We start from the raw sequence: 21,006 nt of genomic DNA, 5'->3' as shown, positions 1-21,006 counted from the left end.
GGTTGGCTCCTCCCGGAATGGACCGTCCTGATCCATCGGGTTACGGCTCATCGCCGAAGCATTTTCCACATGCGCATCTGCCAGACTGACTGAGTACATATGGCCGTCATACCGCGGCGTGGACTACCACCCTTTGGTTCATTGACGTCGATTCAATTGAATAATTAGAGTTGCTTCGTTGATTGGAGTGTTTCTCTCGACGACCGTCCGCTTCCGTCATCGCATTCGGTCTTATCTAAAGTGGCTTATCTGAGTGAGCTCGATTCGTGGGTGCTCAGCGTGCTTCGCTACATTATTACTCATTATATACGTATAGCGCATTTGAGCAAGAGAGGACGAAAGTTCGTGCAAATAAATATCAATCAATAATTTATATTTGGGACTATCTCTTGGTAAAGAGATTTTTGCGGAAAGTATGTGCAAACGTCGTTCGATTGCTGCGCAAATATGTACACGAAGCCGTTGACGACTTGCGATGCGCGACCATATTGTATACAAAACACTCAATGAATCATCACTAACAATGTCGAATTTTCAATGTCTGATCCGGTCAATTGAAGTCAGTCGTGTCCAGATGAACTTGGCTGCCCTCTCTGCGAGAGCTCAGGTTCACATGTCTCTGTCACTTAGAGACACGAGACCGTCATTCTTTATTAGTCGCCGACCTAAGCGATGCCTCACGCGTGCCTGACATGATAATGAATCCACGCAATGAACAGGTCGATGATCGAAAGCCCGTAGCCCGTACGTTAGCGGACGAATGAAGTAGGTGAGCCCTGGATCCAAGACGGAGAGCGACGGAATCCTACATCCCAACAGAAACCTTTGGAAGATCGACAGACGAGGGCGGCTATGACACAGTTCATTCGCGGTGGATTTTGCGTTCGATCTCTCAAACAGAAACAAAAATCACTCATTCGCTGTCCGAACTACTTTCGGACAAGTTGGCTTCTCTCTCCGGAAGGAGTTTCAATTTGCTAACGGCTGCTTTCATGCGTTTACTTGGGAATAAATTCTCGCGTTTCTGAGGCTGTGGCAAGAGGAAACGATCGATTCTAGACTGAGAAGATTTGTCTTCGTACCTCTTCAGGATCGGTAAGAGGTAGCCGTCGGTTTTGTCTTGCGGCCAGTTGAATTTTTTCGCGGTGAAACCGCGGAGCAAATCCAGATTGGGTCGCGACCACGAAAACTTCTCTTTCACTCGCTCGACTGTAGGATGGCAGTAGGCGCTATGGACAGCCTCGCTGGGAAAGCGGTCGTCGAGCACGAGTTTGATGAAACGCGTGCGGATCGAGTTTTTCGGAAGGGCCGCCCCACGCTGCGCGAGCGACCACCACTTCTTGAACTCGGTCAGAGTTTTGAGGACGCTCTTCCCGCTCCGGAACTCGGCGATGATCTCGCATGCCATGACCGGACCGACGTTCTCGATGCCGTTCGTGTAATCACTTCCGGTCAGCATTGCGAAACCGATCAGGTCCTCTCGGCTCAATTTGAGGTTCGATTCAATTGTTTTTGCAGCGTACATTTCGCACTGATGATCTTGTGAAAATAAATTCTTGTACACGACGTTTCCACCGAATAGAAAGATATCGGAATCGTCCGTGACTACACCCTGAACGAGTCCGGCTTGTTCGAGGGCCGCGCATTGGGCTTCGGCTTCTCGCGGGGCTCGGACCACGGGTATGCCGAACATTTTCAGCAGCTCCTCGCAATCTTCGGCCATGGACGCCGTGATTTCGCTCGTCTGCCGCTGGATTCGGTTGATTTCGTTCTGCAGAGCCGTGTTCTGGACTTGGAGTTGTTCCCTCCTGGCTTCGATCTGTTCCGTGGACATGGTGCTCGTTGCGGGTCGAGCTTTCATGCTGTCGACGCCGTTGTTGAGTCTGGAGGTGCTCTGACTTCCGATGCTTTTGACGTCGATGTTGTTATTCGTCTCAGCCTTCTCGGCGTCGTCGTCATCGTCGTCGTCGTCTTCTTCTTCTTCCTTGACGGCTGCGTCCACCGGAAGACTCGCCGAAGAATATTCGTCTTCGTCGCTGAGCGGCTCGGATTTTATTTCGGCGATCGGTATAGGGGAATCGCCGTTGATCAAATGCAGGTTCGCAGCATCCTTGTCCTCAAGACATTCGCTCTGCCTTCTCTCTTGCTCCTTAATTATTTCGAGAGCCTGATGGAAGTCAGTCGGATTGTCTGTGAGGGACGGGGCGGAGGCCGGCACGAAGCCCATGGAATTCGAGTTGCACCTGCTCGGCTCCTTGCTGGCGTAGCGACTAAGGTTCTGTGGAAGGACGATGTCGTCGTTCGAATTGAGCGAGCTCTGCGTCGTTCCCATGAAGGAGACCTCTTTGAGAACAGGTGTACCGGTTACTTCGGTCAACTTGCAGCTCTCCGAGCTCTGAGCCGACGTTTCCTCCTCAAGACTCTTCGAGCGTTCGACCGCTTCTTCCGTTTTGAACACCGAGTTGCCAGTCTCCGACACTTCGAGATCTGCGTTCAGTACGTCGGTGTTGCAGCTCTGGTCCGCCGAGTCCTCGAACTGGCCTTCGGGAGGACATGGAGCGTCATCGTCTTCGGAAGTTTTCTTCGTTTCCGAGCCCTCGTCGAATCGTTCGTCGGGCTGCATAACTCTCGTCGTACTTGCGCTCACTATGCTGCCGTGACCTACGTCGAGCGACAAGCCGTCGCTCGCGAGACTGTCGTCCTTCGTTTGGCCCATGGCTCCGCCAGCGGGACTACTAGGCTCGAGCTGACGCATGGCTTCTTCTGCGCTAACTTTGCCACCTGTTGAGGGCAGTCTCTTGCGAACGTTATTCGGCCGTTCTTCATCGGAGCTCGCCTCGGAATCGGTTATCATCCCGGGCTCGTCGTGGACGAGCTCCACCGCTTTCTTGAGTGTTTCGTTGGTCTCCTCTCCTCGCTGAGCACCTTCCAGCCACTGTGACACGAGGAAATTCTCTACGCGTTTGCCCTCGTCTCGTTCGACGATCTTCGCGTCTTCGGATTGAGTAGGTTCTAACTTCGGTTTCTTCACCGGAGACTCTTCGTCGTCGTCTCCGTTTTCTGCTTTCGGCTCTCGCTTCTCGAAATCGTATTTGGCTGGTGTGATTTTCAGTAACAATTGCACGTCGGCGTCCGAGGCCATCCGGAGGAGTCCGTCATTCATTTCCTTCCGCACCTCTTGGATCCTCAGCTGCAGTCTATTTTTCTTAAGTATTTGGTCCATTTGAAAACTTGAAAAATCATCCCGATCGACGGGTAATTCATCGACCGGCCGAGATCCTCTCTTTGCTTGTTCCTTCAGGGCGACCAAGAATTCATGCTGAAGTTCGGATGGCAAGGTTTTGAACTCTTCGGAATCCACTTTGATGTTGGCGAGGTCGGCATTGTAGGAAACGTCGACGTCTGACATAGAATCGTCAGATTCATCTTTGATGAGCATCGATCCTGGTGGGAGCTTGAACAAGCTCTCGTTCTCTTGATCTCGTCTGGAACAGGATGAGAACAAGTTGAAGGATGCGATCAGGAGCCCGCCCATCAATCGTAGCTCCGTCCGTTACGTAGATATTTCACTCACCGCGATGGTTTGAGTTTCGGCAGTTTTGGATTGGCTTCGCCGAGTAGTTTCTGCTCGACGTAGGTATGGAGCATTCTCTGCGTAGCTTTACGGATGGCTTCGTTCCCATCTTCACGACGGCGTTTCCTCGAAGCCTTAAAGGAACATTAAACCCTTATGAGTTTGGATCGTACTCAAAAATCGGCCGGAAGAGCTGATTCTTCCGTGTTGTGCTTGACAGACTAGGTGAACTTGGAATGATTTCTCTTCTAATCCGTATCTTATCAAGATACTCACAAGGGTTTGATATTTTAGCGCGGGAGCTTCACCGTCGAAAACGAATACGGGCTTGATTTTGTAGTGGAGCAATTTGCAAACTCTCTGGAAGAGACCCACTAGATGAGCATTGTCGACACCCGCGCCACCGGACGTGCGGTATCCCTTGATGAGCTGGTTCAACCAAATGCTGATATCTGGAAATTGATGCATGATTACTCACTTTGCGCGAGGAGTCCCCGTTTTTCAAGAACAGAATGTTCGAGAATAAATCGCCAAAGTCCGAATTTGCCCTCCTTCGATCAAACGAAACACGAACGAAACAGGAACGCGGAAATATTGGCGGAGAGATCTAGGTACTCCACACGCTCATTCGGCAAGGATCGGACCAAATCGACAATTCACGGTGGAGGAGGCGAGACTGGGAGGATTCCACCTCAAATCGACGCAGAATAATTAGAGCTACTCGATCCACCGCGAGCGTGTTCTGCTTGAATTCCCAGGAAGACCAGGATTTCGCCCCGGAGAGTTGTTCCATTCGGTCGGCAGAGCCCCGATCTCGCACGGCATTTTCGCGGCGCTCTATACCACCGGGTTCCGTTTCTCATGAACGGTGGGTTTTTCGCGGAAAGACCCAGGTCAATATCGGAGACATAAAAAAGAGTGGATGAGAAATCCTCAGCTCAGGATTCGTATTTCGGTATCCGGGAAGCAAAGCTTCTACCGTGCGTGATGGCGGCACCCGCTTGACACCATCTGGCCAACGACGCAATAGCGTCGAATGCAAGGAATACAGGAGAAAAACTCAAGCTCGACCCGGGAGCCTTCCCGCGATGTCGATTCAAGGCATTTCCTATCGGATGCGGAAACATTCTCCGACCTTCCTGGCGTGTATTCGGAAACGGAGAACCGGGCTGAACATTGGGCGCGCACTTCGCAGCCACGCGACACTTACCGATGGCAAGAACTTTTCCTTCGAGTGTCTCCAATCTAATTGGTTTCCCCGTTGGATCCAACAGCTGCCACAAGCCGACGACTCCCATTCTGGCATTCCCAACTGGTCACGATACAGAATCTGCTTCTGGAAGCACGCACAAAACAATGTTGGCCGAATCTCTTTCACCGACTACCTCCTCCTTCTTCACAACACATTCGCTTGTAGAGCAGAATTGCCGCCAGAGAGCATCGCTGTAAACAATCGGGGCGAACGCCCCAGAAGCCTCGGTGCTCTCTCTGCGAAGACTCCCCCGAGTTGTTCTCGGCTCGGGGGATCGCTCCAAGGTCACTCACCGAGCAGTGTATCGGTCTCGGTTTAGAATCGAGCTCGGAGCTTCAGTGTTAGGCTTAAGTCGGCTCTGTCAGCTGACAAGGTCGACCTGCTTTTGGGTGCGTGCAATCGACACGCAGAGATCGGCTTCGAATACCGATTTTCCTTTCGAGAAAATCATCGTTATCCCTCGTGTGGAGCACCGCGTGGAACTCTGCGTGATTCTCGGTGCAATTGGAGTTTTTCACGAGCTTCGATGGCGGTTTCGAATTTTGGCGGGGACGTCTTCTGTGTGTTGCTGCATTTCGTTCGCAGACGCCCGTTTCCGGTTCGGTATCTTCCTTTTTCGTGTGGCTTCGGTGTCGTGCTGGTGTAAGGCACCGATGTAAGTTTGAAATCCGATGAAATCTCGAAGAAAAATATATAAAATCCTGTGTATAAGACCCGAAGGGAATCGCTGTGTTTGTTCGGAGCTCTCTGCCGTGAAAGCTTTTCGAACCATCGTCGTTCGTTGGGCTTTTTCGAGTTGTTTTCTGCGGCAACGCTCGATAATGTGCTCGTGACGTTCGCGCTTCGCAGACTTTTCCGGGGTTCAGAACTCGAGCTTCGGGAACTAGGGTTCGCTACGACTTCAGCACTTCGTCGAGTCTGTGTTCCTGTTGTCGATTGTCTGGTTCGAAGTCCGTGAGCGAGGGTCGGACAAACAGTCAAAACACAACAAGCCGGAGCCCGAGTCCTCGTTCGATCGTATCACTGAGTTCCTCTTCAATTTTCCAGACGATGGGACGTGTCATCCGCTCTCAAAGAAAGGGTGCGGGATCTGTGTTCCGTTCCCACAACAAGCACCGCAAGGGAGCGCCGAAACTCAGGTCGATCGATTTCGCCGAGCGGCATGGATACATCAAGGGAATCGTGAAGGACATCCTTCACGACCCGGGTCGAGGTGCTCCTCTCGCCAGAGTGTTCTTCCGTGATCCGTACCGCTACAAGCAGCGCAAGGAACTCTTCCTCGCCTGCGAAGGAATGTACACAGGACAGTACGTTTACTGTGGGAGGAAAGCACAACTCCAGGTGAGCTCCGGCGTGTTCCTCCGCGGACGGCTGTCGATACTACAGGATGGTCCGATCGAGATCAGAATCGCCGATATTTCGAGGGTACCCCGCGTCGAGAAATATGAGGGAAGCCCGAGTCTGACTTCATCTTTCCGGTTCCAGGTCGGCAATGTGCTCCCTGTCGGCAACATGCCCGAAGGTACCGTTGTCTGCAATCTGGAAGAGAAGTCCGGAGACCGAGGACGTCTCGCCAGAGCCTCTGGTAACTACGCAACGATCATCGCTCACAATCCTGACACGAAGAAAACCCGTGTCAAGCTGCCCTCCGGAGCGAAGAAAGTCATCCCCTCCGCCAACCGTGCCATGGTTGGAATCATCGCCGGAGGCGGTCGAATTGAGAAGCCCATCCTCAAGGCCGGTCGTGCCTACTTCAAATACAAGGCGAAGAGGAACTGCTGGCCGAAGGTCCGAGGTGTGTGCATGAACCCCGTCGAGCATCCTCACGGAGGAGGTAACCACCAGCACATCGGTAAGGCCTCAACTGTCAAGAGGAATACTCCTGCTGGTAGGAAGGTCGGTCTCATCGCCGCCCGAAGAACCGGAAGAGTCAGGGGAACTCGCGTCATCACCTCCAAGGACGATTAAACTCGGAGCTAACCCCAACGTTAATAAAAACTCTGAGGTCGAAAAAAATATCAGACAGACTTCTAATTGTATAGAATGCCCAGAGGGAGGTGAGGATTCGCAGGTCTCAGGTCAATCCGGTGTTTATTCGGCAACGTCTCTATTGAAGAATAATTCCAATGGCATAGCACTCATGGGGAGCGCTCCTCTCGACACGACCATGGTATCGGGCGAGCGAGCGAGCGATAATGATCGATTCTAATATTCGAATCTTCTATTGGGTCTCTTTGGCCGCCTCGAAATCCGTTTGTCTTGGAGCTCGTCGTCCGACGGGAGTTTCCTCTTCGAGTCGGGGGCGTGCGCCTCGTCTTTCTCGGCAGCGTCAACTTCCGGCGCATCTTTCTCTTCGCTGATCGTCTCTGCGCGTAGACTTTCGGTTGGACTGTCTTGTTCGGCGGGAGCCAGAGTAGCTAGGCTTTTCCGAGTAATCTGACGAGTTGTCGTTGAGACCGGTGCTTTGAGAACGATAGTCCTCCGCGCCGGAGCTGCCATTTTCACAGGCTCCGCTGAAATAATGGTTTCGGTTCAGCGAAGGAATAACTCGGGAGGCAGCGAGGACATGGGCTGCACGGGAGGCGTGGGATAGCGTCGGAAGATATTTTCCAGCGTACTCACCGTTGACCATGATCGCCTTCGGCGATGGATTCTGTTCCTCGGGCTCTGGTATATTCTCGAGAGTCGAGACCTCGTCGACTTCAGGGTTGGGCGGGGTTTCCGTCCCAGGCTCGGCGGGAACAACCTCGGTCGTCTGCAGGAGTTTCTGTAAGAGAAAGAACAGTCTTTCAATGAACTAGCGATCCGATGGAGGAGCGAGGAGGGCCAGAGCGAGCACGCTTCAAATAACGAACCATCATTGCGTTCATCTTCGCTGTGAGCAGTTTGGTCGATTCTTCTGATGCGTTGAGGTTCTCGAGAATTTTCACAAGGTCTTCACCGAGCTGAGCGACTTTGCATGCTTTTCTCCGGCAGTCAAGATCTTCTTCCGAGCACGGCGCCGTGAGGTAAAGCACGTTGTCTTGAGTGGCTTCTTGATGGAGATACAGCTCGAGTACGTTTATATGTTTGCAATTATGGTAGCCCGCGAGATAGAAGTCGCAGTCGCATTGGTAGATATGGGGACATTGACCGTCCTTCATCATTGTGGGTTTTGAGGTGCATATACTACAGTAGTCATCGGTCGAAGTCTTATGCGAGACCACCCGAGCTTGTTTGTTGGTAGGGCCGACGTAGTAACTGGTAGCGTCGATGGGCGTCACTGTGAACGTATCTGAAAACGGAGGCGTCCACGGGATTTCCGAGGGCTTGTTCGCTTTGAGCAGGACTTTCTTCTCCGAATGATAGGGGAAGTCGGACGCCGTCAGAACTTGACTTTCATCCGGAGCCTCGTCAGCGACCTTGTGAATGATCTCCATGGCTTTCTGTAGGATTTTCCCACGTATGAGGAATTCCTCCTCGATCTCGTGACCGTAGTGCGTTGTGGATCCGGTGCAGATGATTTTCTTCTGGTCTTTCCTAATGGTGAAGTGAGCGGTGCACGCGCGATTCACGTCTTTCGGTGGCTTTCTCCGTGACCTTTGTCGATTGACTTTCTTAGTCTTATCTTTTCCTTCCCGATTGCAGATGTAATAGATTTTGAAGTTGTCCTCATCCACTTTTTGGCTCCCATGCTGCTTGTAGCGTGTTTTATTGTGGATCTGTATCTCGTAGAAGAACTTCCAGGCGTGGTCCATGTTCACAAACTCTTTAGAGAACAGGTCCACCTCATAACCATGCTCTTGTCCGAGGTGCCTCAGGAGCTCCACTTTGTTCGGGAGCGTTTGGTTGCAGTCATAACACAAGTTCGGGAACAGCTGTATCACCTTCTTCTCCCTGCACGACGACTGCAAAGAGAGAAACGCTTCAATTTCTCGTCGTAATCGCTACGGGATTCATCCGACGTCCCTCCTTCACGATGAGCGAAGACGCAGTCGATAAATGATATGAAAATTGGCTCTACTCACCTGTTGTACGTTGAGTCTCGACTCGGACAGAGCTTCCTTATCGGAGTCCTCGAGGGCTCGGGTTGATGAGCTGCCGCAAGGAGGTCGAATCCTCACAGGGACATAATCATGATTGAAATTCTTCTGATGTTGCCGTAGTGAGATCTTCTTGGTGAATCCGATCGCGCAAACGGGACAGAAGAACTGCTTTGAGCGAGCCTGCCTGAAGAGAGTAAATTTTCGCTCTAAACATGAGCAGATCCCTCGCTGATGCTCCATCTTCCGTAGAAGAAACTTGAATCATTAGCTTAAATAATTCCATATACAAAGATAACGTATATGAATATAGTTGACTCACTCAGATTTTTTCGCGTCCAATTCCGCCTGACTGTAGTGTTTGTTGGTCTTCATATGTTCCCTGAGGATGGCGTCGTTTTGGAAGACTTTTTCGCACGTCTCGCAGCTAAAAAGCTCAGGAGGCGGTGGAAGGTCGTCGATCTCTTCCTCGCATGCCTCGGCAACATCGTGATTGTGCAATTTCACGATATCGATTTCAAAGCGATCCCCTCCAGGGAATTCGAGCATTTTGAACGAGCACACGCAGACAGATGTCAGGCTCCTGCGATTGAAGTTGCATCGAAACGAGTACGAAATGATCGAGGAATCGTTCACCCGTTTATTCGCAAGGAAAAACCGTGTGTTGAGAGCTTGCTGAGCCTACACAGAGAAAAAAAGTTCCGGAAAGTGATTAGTCCACCGAGCGCTTCAATTTTGACAGAAAGCATGGTCCAGCGTTCATTCCTATTTCTTGACCACCGTAGAGGAAATTCGCCATACTTGTCGGAAGATGTAGTTCGCCTCGTCCCTATCCTTGGCGATATATTTATCGATGTACTCGGATCCGAGATGCGCTTTGACTCGATGTGTCATGTAATAGCTCCGGTCTCGAGTTTCGAAACTGCACAAGTCGCAACGGATTTGGGTCGTGATGACTTCATTGTCCCATCCGGAACTGTTCCCGAGCTCCTTCTTTTTCGACAAGCGAATGAATCTGTGAAATTATCAGCGATGCTCCATTTGTTGGGGTGCTGTCCGTGAGTCTCTCGAGGCTGTTTCTGATCTGCGGACCGTGAATTCAAAAATGTGTATCTGAAGAGAAACTCACCGAGGAGCGATATGATGGAGCTTTTCGGCGGCGTGCTGAAGCAACTCCGTCTCAACTGTGAATTGATCGCCGCATATCGGACATGTGAGGACGTAATCGGCCGGTGGCGCCGCCGTGAACTGATATTCGCAAAGGTCTCGGTACCCTGTGTGCTTATAGTGCTGTAGACAGCCTGATAGAGTTCCGACACCTGCAAACGGGAGCAACCATTTTCCTCATGAGCACAGTCGAGACCTTCACCTGGCGTCATGCTGACGTCTCAGCCGCTCCACCTCGATCCCTGGGAATGCATGGCTCGGACTTGATTCAAACCTGAACTGTAATCTATGTGGAATTCGATGTACGCCGTGCAGACCTGCCCGGTCTGATTTCGGTTTTTCCTGAGCATACGGTCATGGGCGCAGACGTAGATGACGCGTAGCTGCTTGGTGCATGAATTGTACGTCTTATAGTCAGCGCCGAAGAGGTAATTGGCGTGCCGCTGAATTCTCTCGAATTCGTAGAGCATCAGCGTGACCGAAGTGTAGTGCTTGAAAAATGTTGCCAGCTTGATGTCGTGGTTGAAACTCAAGTGGCTAACGAGATTCTTCTTGTTCCGAAAAGCCGATTCGCATCCTTCCTCTCCACAGCCGTGCTTCTTCGAAACGCGGGTTTGGTCGAGAGCGGGCAAAGGCTTACTTGCGTTGCTCACGGGAAGGTAGTGAACAATTTTACCATCCACCACTTGCACCTCGGTCAGTTCTTCGTCTTCATCAGCCTCGTCCTCCTCGAGGAAGATGTCATCCCCATCGACGTCTTGGTAGCTCTCATCTTGTATTATGTGTATGATATGCGTGTTTTCTGTGTCGATCGCTTCATCGGTGTCATCCATCTGCTGGACGTACAGAGTCTGCGTGGCACCGTCGTCCTGCTCCTGACCATCTTCGTCCTCTGCCTCTTCATCTTCTTGGCCTTCGGCTTCGTTTTCGCCGTCTCCATCTCCGCGATTGACAGCCGCCGAGAATTCTTCTTTGCCTTCCTGCTGCTCGGCGGTGATTTCCGACGATTCTCCGTGCGCCGTGTCGGTCTCCATGGGCCTGTTCGAAAGTGTTAAGTTATTACTATCATTCCAAGGCCATGGTCACGAGTCGCAATGATATCGACCATGCACTGCCAGGCTGACTCGAGAGCACCTAGATACGTGAATGGATAGTAATCAGATGCGGTTTTGGCATTTATGCATTTCCCCCGCGCATACTCCTTCGATCCGCGCCCCCTCTCATATTCCCTTCGATCTCTCCCCCCTCCCCCTCCCGGATAGACGGATACATGTGTAGAGAATCATCAGACAGCAATAATTCGACGGTCAATTCATCGTGTAACCTTGGCAGGTATCCCTATAAAGCCGTCGAAAAACACTACATCACGTAGGTGATTCGACACGCCATTCCATAAGCGTGGCTCCTTGATATTCATCGGTAAACGACGAATAAGATTATTGTTCGGGAGAATATGATTCCTACAACGGCTGGAGGTGAAATTCCCCCCCCAATAGGGAAGGAAGATCGAAAACTTCTCATGCATTCCCACTTGTGGGACTCGCCGTTTCACACATTCGAAGTGGCATGAAAACTATGATTTGCTAAGAAGAGCTCTTTATCAAATCTCTGCTGTCTTGTTGTGCTTTAGCGCGCTGCAATTCCCGTTTAACAGTCCGAATTCGTCTCAGCAGGTTCGACTTTCCGTTCGTTTTGTTTCAGAAGCTTTTTCTAACAGTCGGACGCCCCCCGTCCGTTAAGAAGGGATTCCGATACCCGACGACGGCGGTTGCGCTGCTAGGGAGTCGGTGTTGACGTAGTGCACGTACCTTCGTATGGGGAGATTTAGGCCTCCGGAAAGCTTGAGGGAGACGTTGGAGTTACGTCAGAGTTTCTTCGTTTCCGAAATATCGGATTCCTACAACCACCACAGCTCACAACACTATCAACGAGCGGCCTGCTGCAACAACAACAAGCGGGCGTCCGCCATCTTGGAAAATCGAATGGCGCCAAACTTCATAGGCTCTTCTTCTTCTGAATGAGAGGCTCTCTATCGTGGTCGTGGTTCCCAAAACTTACCGGGAGGGAGCGTTTCTTCCTACGGGAGCTGGTCAGTTCCGCAGATTCCGTTGGAAGTTCTTGGGCCCTGTCCTGAAGGGAGCGGAGAGACCGCCGAATCGAAGGGTCCCTCGTCCCTCCTCAGACCGGGTGTGTCAATACATTACCGAATGCCGGAGAAAATGCCGTGCAGCGTTGAATTTTCCGGAGCCCATCGGGTAAATTCCTCGGGGGCAATCCGATTACGCTGTATATGAGTCGGTGTGCTGTGAGCCCTCTCGCCAGTTCTTTCTGCAGACTACGTCGTTTGCATACTCGCCGTGACGAGCGATCGTGTACGGTTAATGCGCTGCTGGCGAAGGTGTTGTCGTGGCTCGATACGGCATTATTTTCACCTACGGTAGCCCGCGTATCCTTATGAAGTCTCGTCAGATGTTGGATATTTTCTCACGGACGTCAGTTGGGATTCTCAGGCCATTTGAGAATCCGGAGTTGAATCTTGCCCGCATCAAAGGGGGGGAGGGGGTATTTAGTCTGGAACCTTGAATCATGGGCGAAACCGTTCCCTCCAACGCTAGTCCCCATGCAAACCCTCTCGTTTCTACGGATGCGTTTGTCGTCGGGTGCTTCGGAGTCGTCTTCGTAGCATGTGCGGAGCTCAATGCGTTCACAGTCCCGAGTCGCAATCCTCCGGCGCGGCAGATAGGTGGAAGCCGAATGGAGATTTCCAGCTGGCCAAGTTCTATCACGGCTTTTATAGGTTCGCCGGGCTCCGTCGAACTGTCACCCGCCGTTCCCTGACGGCTCCTCGGAATCGTTCCTGTGTTGACCACCCCCATAGTTTCCCTCGTCATCAATATCTTCTCCGTTATTCTCTCTTGGTCTCCTTCTCCTTATCGCACAGGATCCATCTTTTTCGAGCTGAACCCCGGAAGGATTGGCATTGAGACTGAGTGAGTTTGCTCGGGATTGAGGTACCGGGCATCGTCAGGGGCCTCGCCCCCGAGAACTGATTCAGGGAAGAATTTTTCGCACGATGGTCGAAGCCGGGTATCTGCGCCTCCGAAGGGATATTTCGCAATCTTCGTCGAGACTCGCTCCCGGAAAAGTCTGTTCGTCTCCCTCTGGAGCGGACCGGAATCCCACGAAAACGAATCCGACATCCCACGCTTCGATCTGCTTCCGATAAGCTACTTTGGTTCATATTGTTTGGTCCATATCGAGGAGAGACAGATGTCACCAAATATTCAGAATTGAAGCTAGAAGATCCGATATCCAGCGCGGCTAAATCTGGCATTGAATTTCCAAGGGAGAAAACTCTATCGAGTGACTCTCGTTGCCTAATCGCGAGCAGTCTTCTCGGATGCTTTCCGCCTGAGGGGGGTTCCGAATCGAGATATTGCTTCTTGGGATCGGTCTCGATCTGGATATGCTTGCCTAAGTCTGTGAGATGGTGTCCGAAACCATCCCCAGTCGATGGCAGTCGAGATCGGCTACATCCCAGAAAGTCGAGCGTGATCGAACTCCATCCGGGCTATCACAAACGAACTTTATGACGCCAGGCTCAGCCCTATGGATTTTCGAGAATTTCCGGGGTTGGAAGAATCGGGCGTGGGTTGTATAGAGAAGCACAGAAAGGAAGAGTGTTGAGCTTCAAACCATTGCGTCGCCAGATTGAATATTGAGTTTAACTCCAAGGGCTAGAGAGCATCGGTCACTTCTTGCGTAGCTTCAGGGGGTTTTCCATAGCGGAGAATGATGATTTCTACAGGGGTGGACAATACGCCTTACATGTCTCATTATCAGAATCGAGAGAAAGCTCGAAAGGGGTCGAAACCCCCAAGCGGAACCGTACTCCGAAGATTCGCTCGGGAACAACATACAGTGGGGTCCCGGTTAACGAACACCTCGGAGAACGAACCTTCCGAATTGACACCATTGAACCGCATTACGAACCAGTTTGATCCGCTTAAGGAACTTTCTCGGATTTCCCGAAAGAATCGAAGCGGATCTCACAGGGCTCGGGACCGAATGCCCTGTTTTTTTCTGCTAGCGCGTCGACTGAGATGCACGGTGCGACATAGATGCCTAGTATCTCATTGAGACCATTTCCAATTGTGGCTCCGCTTAACGAACTTTTCGGTTATTGAACATTTCCACGGAACCGAGCCGGTTCCTTAACCGGGACCCCACTGTATAGCCTAGATGCAGGCAACTCAAGATATGAGGAGGAAGAATCCTCTCTTCCGTTGCGACCACGGCATACGGGTTTCCTAAGTCTAGATCGTCGAGGCTTGCCACTAGTTCAGATGAGGCTGATCCACCCTTACCAGGCCGAAACCTAGGCCTTAAACCTTCCAGAAGGAGCGGTAAGGAGCGGGATCGATCAGGGCGGGGAACATACCGCTTCGGTCAAGTTCCACCCTGAACCATACCATACCATACCATACTGCCACTTACTCTCAATGAATCTACGATCGCTGAGCTCCGGAGAGCTCGACTCAACCACCCTCGGGCAATGGAGGGCGGTCGGCCTGCATTCCTGAGCGGCAGCTCTACGGTCCGCATTCCCCTGGGTGAGTTGAAATGCCGAACTACTCAAGTCACACGGGCTGAAGAAGTACAAATATAGGCAGCGCTTGGTACTCGTCTCAGTGTTCAAACCGAGCGACTCGATTCATATTCTCGTTGATGATTCCCCAAATCGCTAGATTCATCCCGAAGAGAATCGCTGGACCTATCCTTTAGACTCATCAACCGGAGAGTTCTTATTCAGTCTGCGAATCTCCGATTGCAGTGGACAATAACTCGCTCGACCTCGCGCGCGAAAAACTATGTGAGTATGAGACCTTCCTTCTACCCCTGGCGCGAGGGGGAAGCATTCCTCGCTATATTCGGCTGAGCGGACCATTCGGCATACTCAAGATCGATCGGTGATCCGGGCACATATCGCTTCAATTTTCCGATAATATCACTCTGATTCCCGATGAATTCTCAGACGCCCGCAGAGGGTTTAATGGAGCGAATATTGCTCGAGCTGACGTAGGGAGCGGTCTACCAGCGGAACTCCCGTGTTGTCCCTATTCATATTTGGGCGACCGATGGTCGAGGGCTCAGCGTTGTCTGCACGTCTCATGCAGAGTCACACTAAGCACCTTCGCTTCGTGAAGCGCCGTTGTATCGTTCAGGGGGTTGCAGGTTCAAATTCAGTCGCTGACATCTCTAAAAGTGGTGTTTTCATAAGAAAATTTGCGCCTGCCGTTCTCTTGCGGCGAATGCCGAGATGGATTTCCCGAGCTCTGTTTGACCTATCAACGATGCCGAATCTCTGCGCCGCAGCTGGAAATCTTCCGCGGACAGGCCGGAGCAGGGCAAAGAAAAACATGTCGTACTCCTCGGTCGTCGTCTCGATGAGCGAGTGAGTCGACGGTTAGGGGAGCGTTTTCTCATCCTCTCCGCTACACTTTCGATCGAGCAAAGTGCTGCCTCAGCCGCTGCTTGTCCAGCTCTCGGAGTGGAGATAGTTCTATTCGGGAGCGAAATGCTCTGGATTAGGCGCTTTCCTTTCAAAGTGCTCGAACGAGAAACCCCAGAAATCGCTGCTCGTTCGACAGCTGGATCGGCCCGGCAGAGCTCGATCCCGTGCTCGGAATGTGAGGGAATCTATTCCCTGAGAAGTGTCGAAGTGCGATGTCAAGAGGCGAAATGCTTTATGTCGCTGAATGGCAAGGAATTCTTTCGTATTCTCTGCTGAGTCACGTCCAAAGTATCGATTCCCTTTACAGCACGGAAAAAACACGCAATGACTGCCAACCCCGTCGTCAGGCTGGAGGTCGACACGGCGACCATGCTGCCCATCCGTCGTCAATCTCAGAGCGTTCGCGAGAAGTTCTTCAATATCAGCGGAGGATACGATCTGGCACTATGCACAGACGCGTCCTGCAAGTGAGTTTTATGTCCCGATTTCTCTGATCGCAGAATCCCGCGAGCTTCGGTGGTAGGGTGTCCGAGGATAGACCTCATCTTCGATCCGACCAAATCGATGGACTTTATGAAAAATATGTTCTCTTCTTCAGGGATGGGATCACGAGCGTCGGTATCACCGATGGTTGCGATAGATGGATGTATCGCGTGGATGACTACATGGGTAACAATATCGCCGAAATGGTTGCCATCATGCAGGCACTCCGACTGGCGCTCACGGAATTCCGGCATCCGAAGCGTTTGCTGATAGGCTCTGACAGCCGCAGCGTCTTGGTTGGCTTCCAATCGGGTACGGCTCCGGTCTCCTATGGATGGGCGATATACAATAAGCTGAGAGCGGTATCACCCAAGGAGAATCATTCTCGAAGTGAGGTCTAATGTAATCGATTTATTGCAGCCCTCGAGAAGGATCGCACAAATCAGTACACGGTGGCCCTGAATTTCGGACTTTCCAGCTTCTACGAGCCGTGTGTGATCACTCTCATGTGGATTCCTGGGCACAAGGGGATACCTCTGAATGTGATTGCGGATCAGAATGCTGGGATTGCGAGGCAGCTTCCCGACGGTGAGATCTCCAATGGAAACTAATATTCAGCCCTTTTTTGAGCTCGCTCCCGAACGATATCGATTCTAATCTGACTCATGTTCCTTCCGCAGTCAGCATACTCTTCCCCCAAGCTCTGTGGTCGCAGAAAACTCGATGGTGTCGAAGAAATCCTTCGGATCTCTTACATTTGCCATTAGATAGTGAACTCGCCAAGCATCGTGACGCGGATACTATATTGGAGGTGAGCAGCGGTCAACAGTGTGTCTAGTCTCTAGTCGGACGGATACACCCGATCCTCGTCGAACATTCCGAGGCCGATGAGGCAGCTCAAATGCCTTATTGTCTCATATTTCGATTCGTTTGCAGAGCATTGAACTCAAGCAGTCGTTCTTGAACTGCGACAAAAGAGTTCCGGGGTATCCAGAGTTCTCGTGGTGTGAGCTATGCTCCGCCGGAGACTGCTCCCAAGGCCACAAGCAGACTGCGAAACATGTTTTCATGGCATGCAAGGCCTTAGAGCCCGAAATAGCGGAGCTCCGCTCGAAGTTCTTGAGCTACGGCATACCCTATGAGCTTCCGACAATTCTCGCGGGATACTGCATCGAGGATACCGCGAAATTTCTCCAGAAAGTACAGACGCTCAAGGAATCGCACTTCGTCTGAGGAGGAGGAATTATTGAATAACTCACAATGAGAGGAATATTCCAATCGAAATATTTTGTACACCGAGACCGGGGGTCTCCCTCTGACCTCTGCCATCCATGAGCCGCATAGAGTCGACCCCTCATCATGTGCTTAGCTTCATCGATCATTCTACATTATGGATAGATCTCAACGTGAACTATATTTAGGTAATACCTATGTGTATAATAAGTGAATTATCATAGGTAAATATCATGGGAGAAAATAAATGGATGAGGAAGAGGACCGATTGAGTGAATTCTTCCAAGCAACTCGCAAAATCGGCAATCGGTAACGGACAGCGGCGTAGCTGGGCGAGGTTGCTCCCGGTGCGGATATCTCGGACGGCGCCCCTCCTCCCGGATTTCATCCCCGAATTTCAGGATACGCCCTTGCTCACGGGATGGAGCGTTCTCGTTCATCACCTGAAGCCACACCGAATCCAGTCTTGCTCAAAAATCAGATTCCCTCGCGAAATGGACCATTGGTTGTCTGGGCTCAAATGTCGACTGGGATTTCTGTGTCGTATCTGGTTTTCGTCCATTTCTGGAAGCTTCCGACTGATTTCCGTGTGACCCCAACCTCGAGCTGTAGTCCGCTCATAGTCATTCTTCAGACGTATTTTCTGCATTACTGCGCTGAACAGACTCGCACATCAACTCATACGCGGCACACGAAGAATTCAGAGGAGTCGCAAAAGCTCTTCTAGTGCTCTTGAGATAACGGGGATTCCTCCCGGACGTTCACGCTGCCTATCCTTTTTCCCATTTAGTCTAACCACAGATTTTCGAGCCTGGAGTTGAGAATTCAGGGCAGACTTTTGTGAATCCCATGAAGGGAACGCGTTTGGTCACCAAAGGCCAGGCTCAGACGCCCCGTCGGAGTGGAGAACTAGAGGATCGAGTCCAGCGGGAGGGGCCGCCTCGTTCATAAGCGACAGTCAAGATAAATCATCGGCATCATCTCTCATTCTCCTGTCCGCAGAGAGGTTCCTTACCGCAGAGTTTTACCCCGCGTTCTTTTTGTTCGCGTTCCTCTGCGGTGCAAGGAGCAGACCTTGGTGCGCAGGGTCCTCCATTCGTTCAAGACCTCGAGAGTGCGGAGTACGATCATACATGTACGAGACGAATCCCGGATACAGTGCCGAGCGTTGATGAAGACTGTGGTGTGTTCTTTGCGAGGGCCTTTTTCACCTGAAGGACCGGTTCCCCACCGTCTCGGTTCGCATCGGGAACCTTGCGCGGAACCCAATGGGTGAGTTGGAGAGACCCCAAACCATTCCTCCGGAGGCGTTCCGTCCGCAGAATATCATTTCTTGTTCCGCAGCGCGGTGTTTTATAGCGACTCTCTTTGCGAACCGAGCCCCGGTCGCAGGGCGCTTCTCTGCCTCAACTCGGGCTCGGAAAAGACATAGACATATAGCTGCGAGCATCAATGGGCTATCCGGCATCGAGTGCGCGCTTCAATATACGGTACTCCGATCACTCAGCTGTTTGGGAACATGGCGTCGAGCAGCGCTTGTTCTCCACTGTCGTTCGCTGTCTAGCGAGAGCCAGCCGATCATCGCGGACCCTCGTCGTCGGCTAGCGGCAGCAGCAGCGCCGGCGGCAACAATATCACACCAACAGAAAGACGACGACAGGCCTCCTCGACTCTGGTGGTGTAGTGCTGGTGTACGAACGGCAGTGGAATCATCAAAACAACGTTGATATCACCACGGACTCCGCGATCGTTGCTTCGCCGGAACCGAACCGCTCGTATCGTCGCTGAGGAGCCCGTTCCAGACGGGGAAAAAAGTGCGATAATGAAGCGCTTCTCCAACTCGTCGGAGACCGAATCCAGTAGCGGGAAGCGAGTCCGGAACATCTCGGAGAGTAGCGAAGATTTCGACGAGTTGCCAAAATCCATCACCGATAAGATCCAAATGTCCGACGAAGACTTGGTGACCCTCGGTGTTCGGGAACTTAATAAGCGTCTCAAAAGTAAGTTTAATTTCCCTCCGCTAAAGCGGACCTTCCTACTTCCCTAATCCGAGGTCGAATCGAGCGAAGTGAGAGGAGAGCGAGTTCTGGATTAGGCATGTCTCAGCGATTCGGTTGCGATCCCCAGAAATGAATGGGATGAGCTGGGCTCGCGGTTCTGAATGCCGATCTGTAACAGGGAAGAGGGACTTGGGTATTGCTGGAAGCAGACTTACTTAGTCTCTCCGTGGGTCGAATCGGAGGATCTCAGCATCGGACGGATTCAGATTCTTTCATTGCGGGAGATTCGCCTCCTGAGCACGGCTGTCCGTCATCTCGGGTCATTTCGTCTCTCAAGACCCATTCGTCACGCTGAGAGATCGAGCGTACGAGATACGCTCGCTTAGGCGAATGACTGCGTGTCGCTGTAGGGAAGACTCATCCATTTACATTTTACAGATGCTGGTCTCACACGTGCGGAAATCATGAAGATGAAGCAGCGCCGGAGAACCCTGAAAAACCGCGGCTACGCTGCGAGCTGTCGCACAAAACGAATCGAGCAGAAAGATGAGCTCGAATACGAGAAAAACGGGATCCTCGATCGAATAAGTGCCCTGCGACGAGACAATGCTCAGAAGACGAACAGCATCTCTCATCTGAATCATCAGTATCGAGAATTAGTGAGATTCGCGGCAGAGAGCAACATTCCACTACCGAAAGAGCTCATCAACTTGGAATTCTGACGCGATACATTTCTGAGTCAGAGAAAGGATTCGGGGCGGACACTGTACAAAGTCGAAGTATCCGGGGCATTTTCGTGAGAGAATTTTGGTCTCAACCATGGGTTGGTATCCTCGCTGGCTGCGAAAGATCGAGAGATTTGAGCGCTGCGAGACTTGTTATCGGAATTCGGAAGTCTGTTCGCGAGAGAGTTGCCTGCTCTGTGAGGAACATGACCGGGCACCGATGGGCGGAGCATGAGATCAGAGACACCTGCTTGAAAATAATAAAGTCGACGTTGAGGGGATATTGACCCCCGATAGGAATCACCTACGCTCTGTCTCGGAGCTTATCGGAAGTCGAGAGACGGCTCTGGCTGATGACTCAGCTCGGGATGATATACCTTATTTCTGTCCGCACGTCGCTCGGCTCCCCTGCTGAAAAATTGTATACACGATGAGTCGATGTACACTACGAAGAAATAAAATCTTTTGTCGGACTGATTCAGACAATGTTCACTAGGATGACCTTCGGAGGCCAAGCCGCGTCCACGGAGCCGCATCAACTACGGATGCGTGTTTGCTGAACTCAGAGGTTATCAGCAATCTTCTACGGATGATGTGCTGCAAGAAGATTCCGATAATCGCTTGCGGGAATTCTCGCGAGATCACAGGTTCGAGAGCTCCTGATCCTCGTGGTCTGGGCGCGCGGTACGCGAGCTGATAGATACTGACCGTAATCGCTCAGATCTCCGGACCGGTACTGAGAAGTACGAGAATGCCGCCTCTGGTCGGTGCAGTGTCCGGAATTCTCGCGCCTAATCTTGGGTCACAGCCAGTTACAGCGGCTCAGACTGCGCGAGATGATTATGTTTGTTTTGTCGCTAACGCGTCGCCACCGTCTGAGTGGGAGAAGCGCGTGCTTTTCCTCCTCGTCGCATGCCGAGGCTCTCTGACAGAATATCGGAGACTTTTTGGTCTCTCACTCGAAGAAGAGCCCCGTCCAAGACCGCTGTTGTACTGCGCCAGAGAGAGACATAGAGTGTGTCGACATAAGTCAGC

The 21,006-nt window shown here is 51.7% G+C and overlaps 5 protein-coding genes across 5 annotated transcripts; 3 read left to right on the top strand and 2 right to left on the bottom strand.

Moving 5' to 3' along the window:
* Positions 1–789: 789 nt before the first annotated feature.
* Positions 790–4,872, bottom strand: mus201 (rad2 superfamily protein mus201). The gene is made up of 4 exons (XM_029110641.1): positions 4,785–4,872; positions 3,851–4,026; positions 3,575–3,708; positions 790–3,485 (listed from the first exon to the last, which is right to left on the bottom strand). The coding sequence occupies exons 1-4, from the start codon at positions 4,870–4,872 to the stop codon at positions 914–916; spliced, it is 2,970 nt and encodes a 989-aa protein (XP_028966474.1). The 3' UTR covers positions 790–913.
* A 556-nt stretch (positions 4,873–5,428) lies between these two features.
* RpL8 (ribosomal protein L8) lies at positions 5,429–6,842 on the top strand. The gene is made up of 3 exons (XM_003740392.2): positions 5,429–5,481; positions 5,874–6,167; positions 6,312–6,842. The coding sequence occupies exons 2-3, from the start codon at positions 5,877–5,879 to the stop codon at positions 6,792–6,794; spliced, it is 774 nt and encodes a 257-aa protein (XP_003740440.1). The 5' UTR covers positions 5,429–5,481; positions 5,874–5,876; the 3' UTR covers positions 6,795–6,842.
* Positions 6,843–7,023: 181 nt separating this feature from the next.
* Positions 7,024–11,049, bottom strand: LOC100902826 (uncharacterized). The gene is made up of 8 exons (XM_029110640.1): positions 10,290–11,049; positions 9,978–10,167; positions 9,650–9,863; positions 9,171–9,529; positions 8,834–9,035; positions 7,682–8,698; positions 7,449–7,593; positions 7,024–7,339 (listed from the first exon to the last, which is right to left on the bottom strand). Exons 1-8 carry the CDS (start codon positions 11,047–11,049, stop codon positions 7,032–7,034), a joined length of 3,195 nt encoding a protein of 1,064 aa, XP_028966473.1. The 3' UTR covers positions 7,024–7,031.
* A 4,505-nt stretch (positions 11,050–15,554) lies between these two features.
* Positions 15,555–17,505, top strand: LOC100902681 (uncharacterized). The gene is made up of 5 exons (XM_003740422.2): positions 15,555–15,997; positions 16,129–16,325; positions 16,434–16,601; positions 16,694–16,824; positions 16,950–17,505. The coding sequence occupies exons 1-5, from the start codon at positions 15,855–15,857 to the stop codon at positions 17,244–17,246; spliced, it is 936 nt and encodes a 311-aa protein (XP_003740470.1). The 5' UTR covers positions 15,555–15,854; the 3' UTR covers positions 17,247–17,505.
* A 1,406-nt stretch (positions 17,506–18,911) lies between these two features.
* On the top strand, positions 18,912–20,444 carry LOC100898253 (transcription factor MafG). Its single transcript, XM_003740391.3, has 2 exons — positions 18,912–19,246; positions 19,685–20,444. The coding sequence occupies exons 1-2, from the start codon at positions 19,069–19,071 to the stop codon at positions 19,966–19,968; spliced, it is 462 nt and encodes a 153-aa protein (XP_003740439.1). The 5' UTR covers positions 18,912–19,068; the 3' UTR covers positions 19,969–20,444.
* The last annotated feature ends 562 nt before the right edge of the window (positions 20,445–21,006 follow it).

The sequence above is a fragment of the Galendromus occidentalis genome, unplaced genomic scaffold (assembly GCF_000255335.2).
Source record: "Galendromus occidentalis unplaced genomic scaffold, Mocc_1.1 scf7180000076944, whole genome shotgun sequence".
Lineage (NCBI taxonomy): Eukaryota > Metazoa > Arthropoda > Arachnida > Mesostigmata > Phytoseiidae > Galendromus > Galendromus occidentalis.
Note: the sequence above shows the minus strand (reverse complement) of the source record. Positions and strands in the feature narration are given on the sequence as shown.

Coding starts and splice junctions, on each gene's coding strand:
- LOC100902681 (XM_003740422.2), top strand. CDS start 15,855: ATGACTGCCAACCCCGTCGTCAGGCTGGAGGTCGACACGGCGACCATG. Junction 15,998..16,128: donor TGCACAGACGCGTCCTGCAA/GTGAGTTTTATG, acceptor TCTCTTCTTCAG/GGATGGGATCACGAGCGTCG. Junction 16,326..16,433: donor CTTGGTTGGCTTCCAATCGG/GTACGGCTCCGG, acceptor GATTTATTGCAG/CCCTCGAGAAGGATCGCACA.
- LOC100898253 (XM_003740391.3), top strand. CDS start 19,069: ATGAAGCGCTTCTCCAACTCGTCGGAGACCGAATCCAGTAGCGGGAAG. Junction 19,247..19,684: donor ACTTAATAAGCGTCTCAAAA/GTAAGTTTAATT, acceptor TACATTTTACAG/ATGCTGGTCTCACACGTGCG.
- mus201 (XM_029110641.1), bottom strand. CDS start 4,872: ATGGGAGTCGTCGGCTTGTGGCAGCTGTTGGATCCAACGGGGAAACCA. Junction 4,027..4,784: donor AGGAAAAGTTCTTGCCATCG/GTAAGTGTCGCG, acceptor ATCAATTTCCAG/ATATCAGCATTTGGTTGAAC. Junction 3,709..3,850: donor CGCTAAAATATCAAACCCTT/GTGAGTATCTTG, acceptor TGTTCCTTTAAG/GCTTCGAGGAAACGCCGTCG.
- RpL8 (XM_003740392.2), top strand. CDS start 5,877: ATGGGACGTGTCATCCGCTCTCAAAGAAAGGGTGCGGGATCTGTGTTC. Junction 6,168..6,311: donor GGAGGAAAGCACAACTCCAG/GTGAGCTCCGGC, acceptor TTCCGGTTCCAG/GTCGGCAATGTGCTCCCTGT.
- LOC100902826 (XM_029110640.1), bottom strand. CDS start 11,049: ATGGAGACCGACACGGCGCACGGAGAATCGTCGGAAATCACCGCCGAG. Junction 10,168..10,289: donor CCACATAGATTACAGTTCAG/GTTTGAATCAAG, acceptor TCCCGTTTGCAG/GTGTCGGAACTCTATCAGGC. Junction 7,594..7,681: donor CGAAGATGAACGCAATGATG/GTTCGTTATTTG, acceptor TTTCTCTTACAG/AAACTCCTGCAGACGACCGA.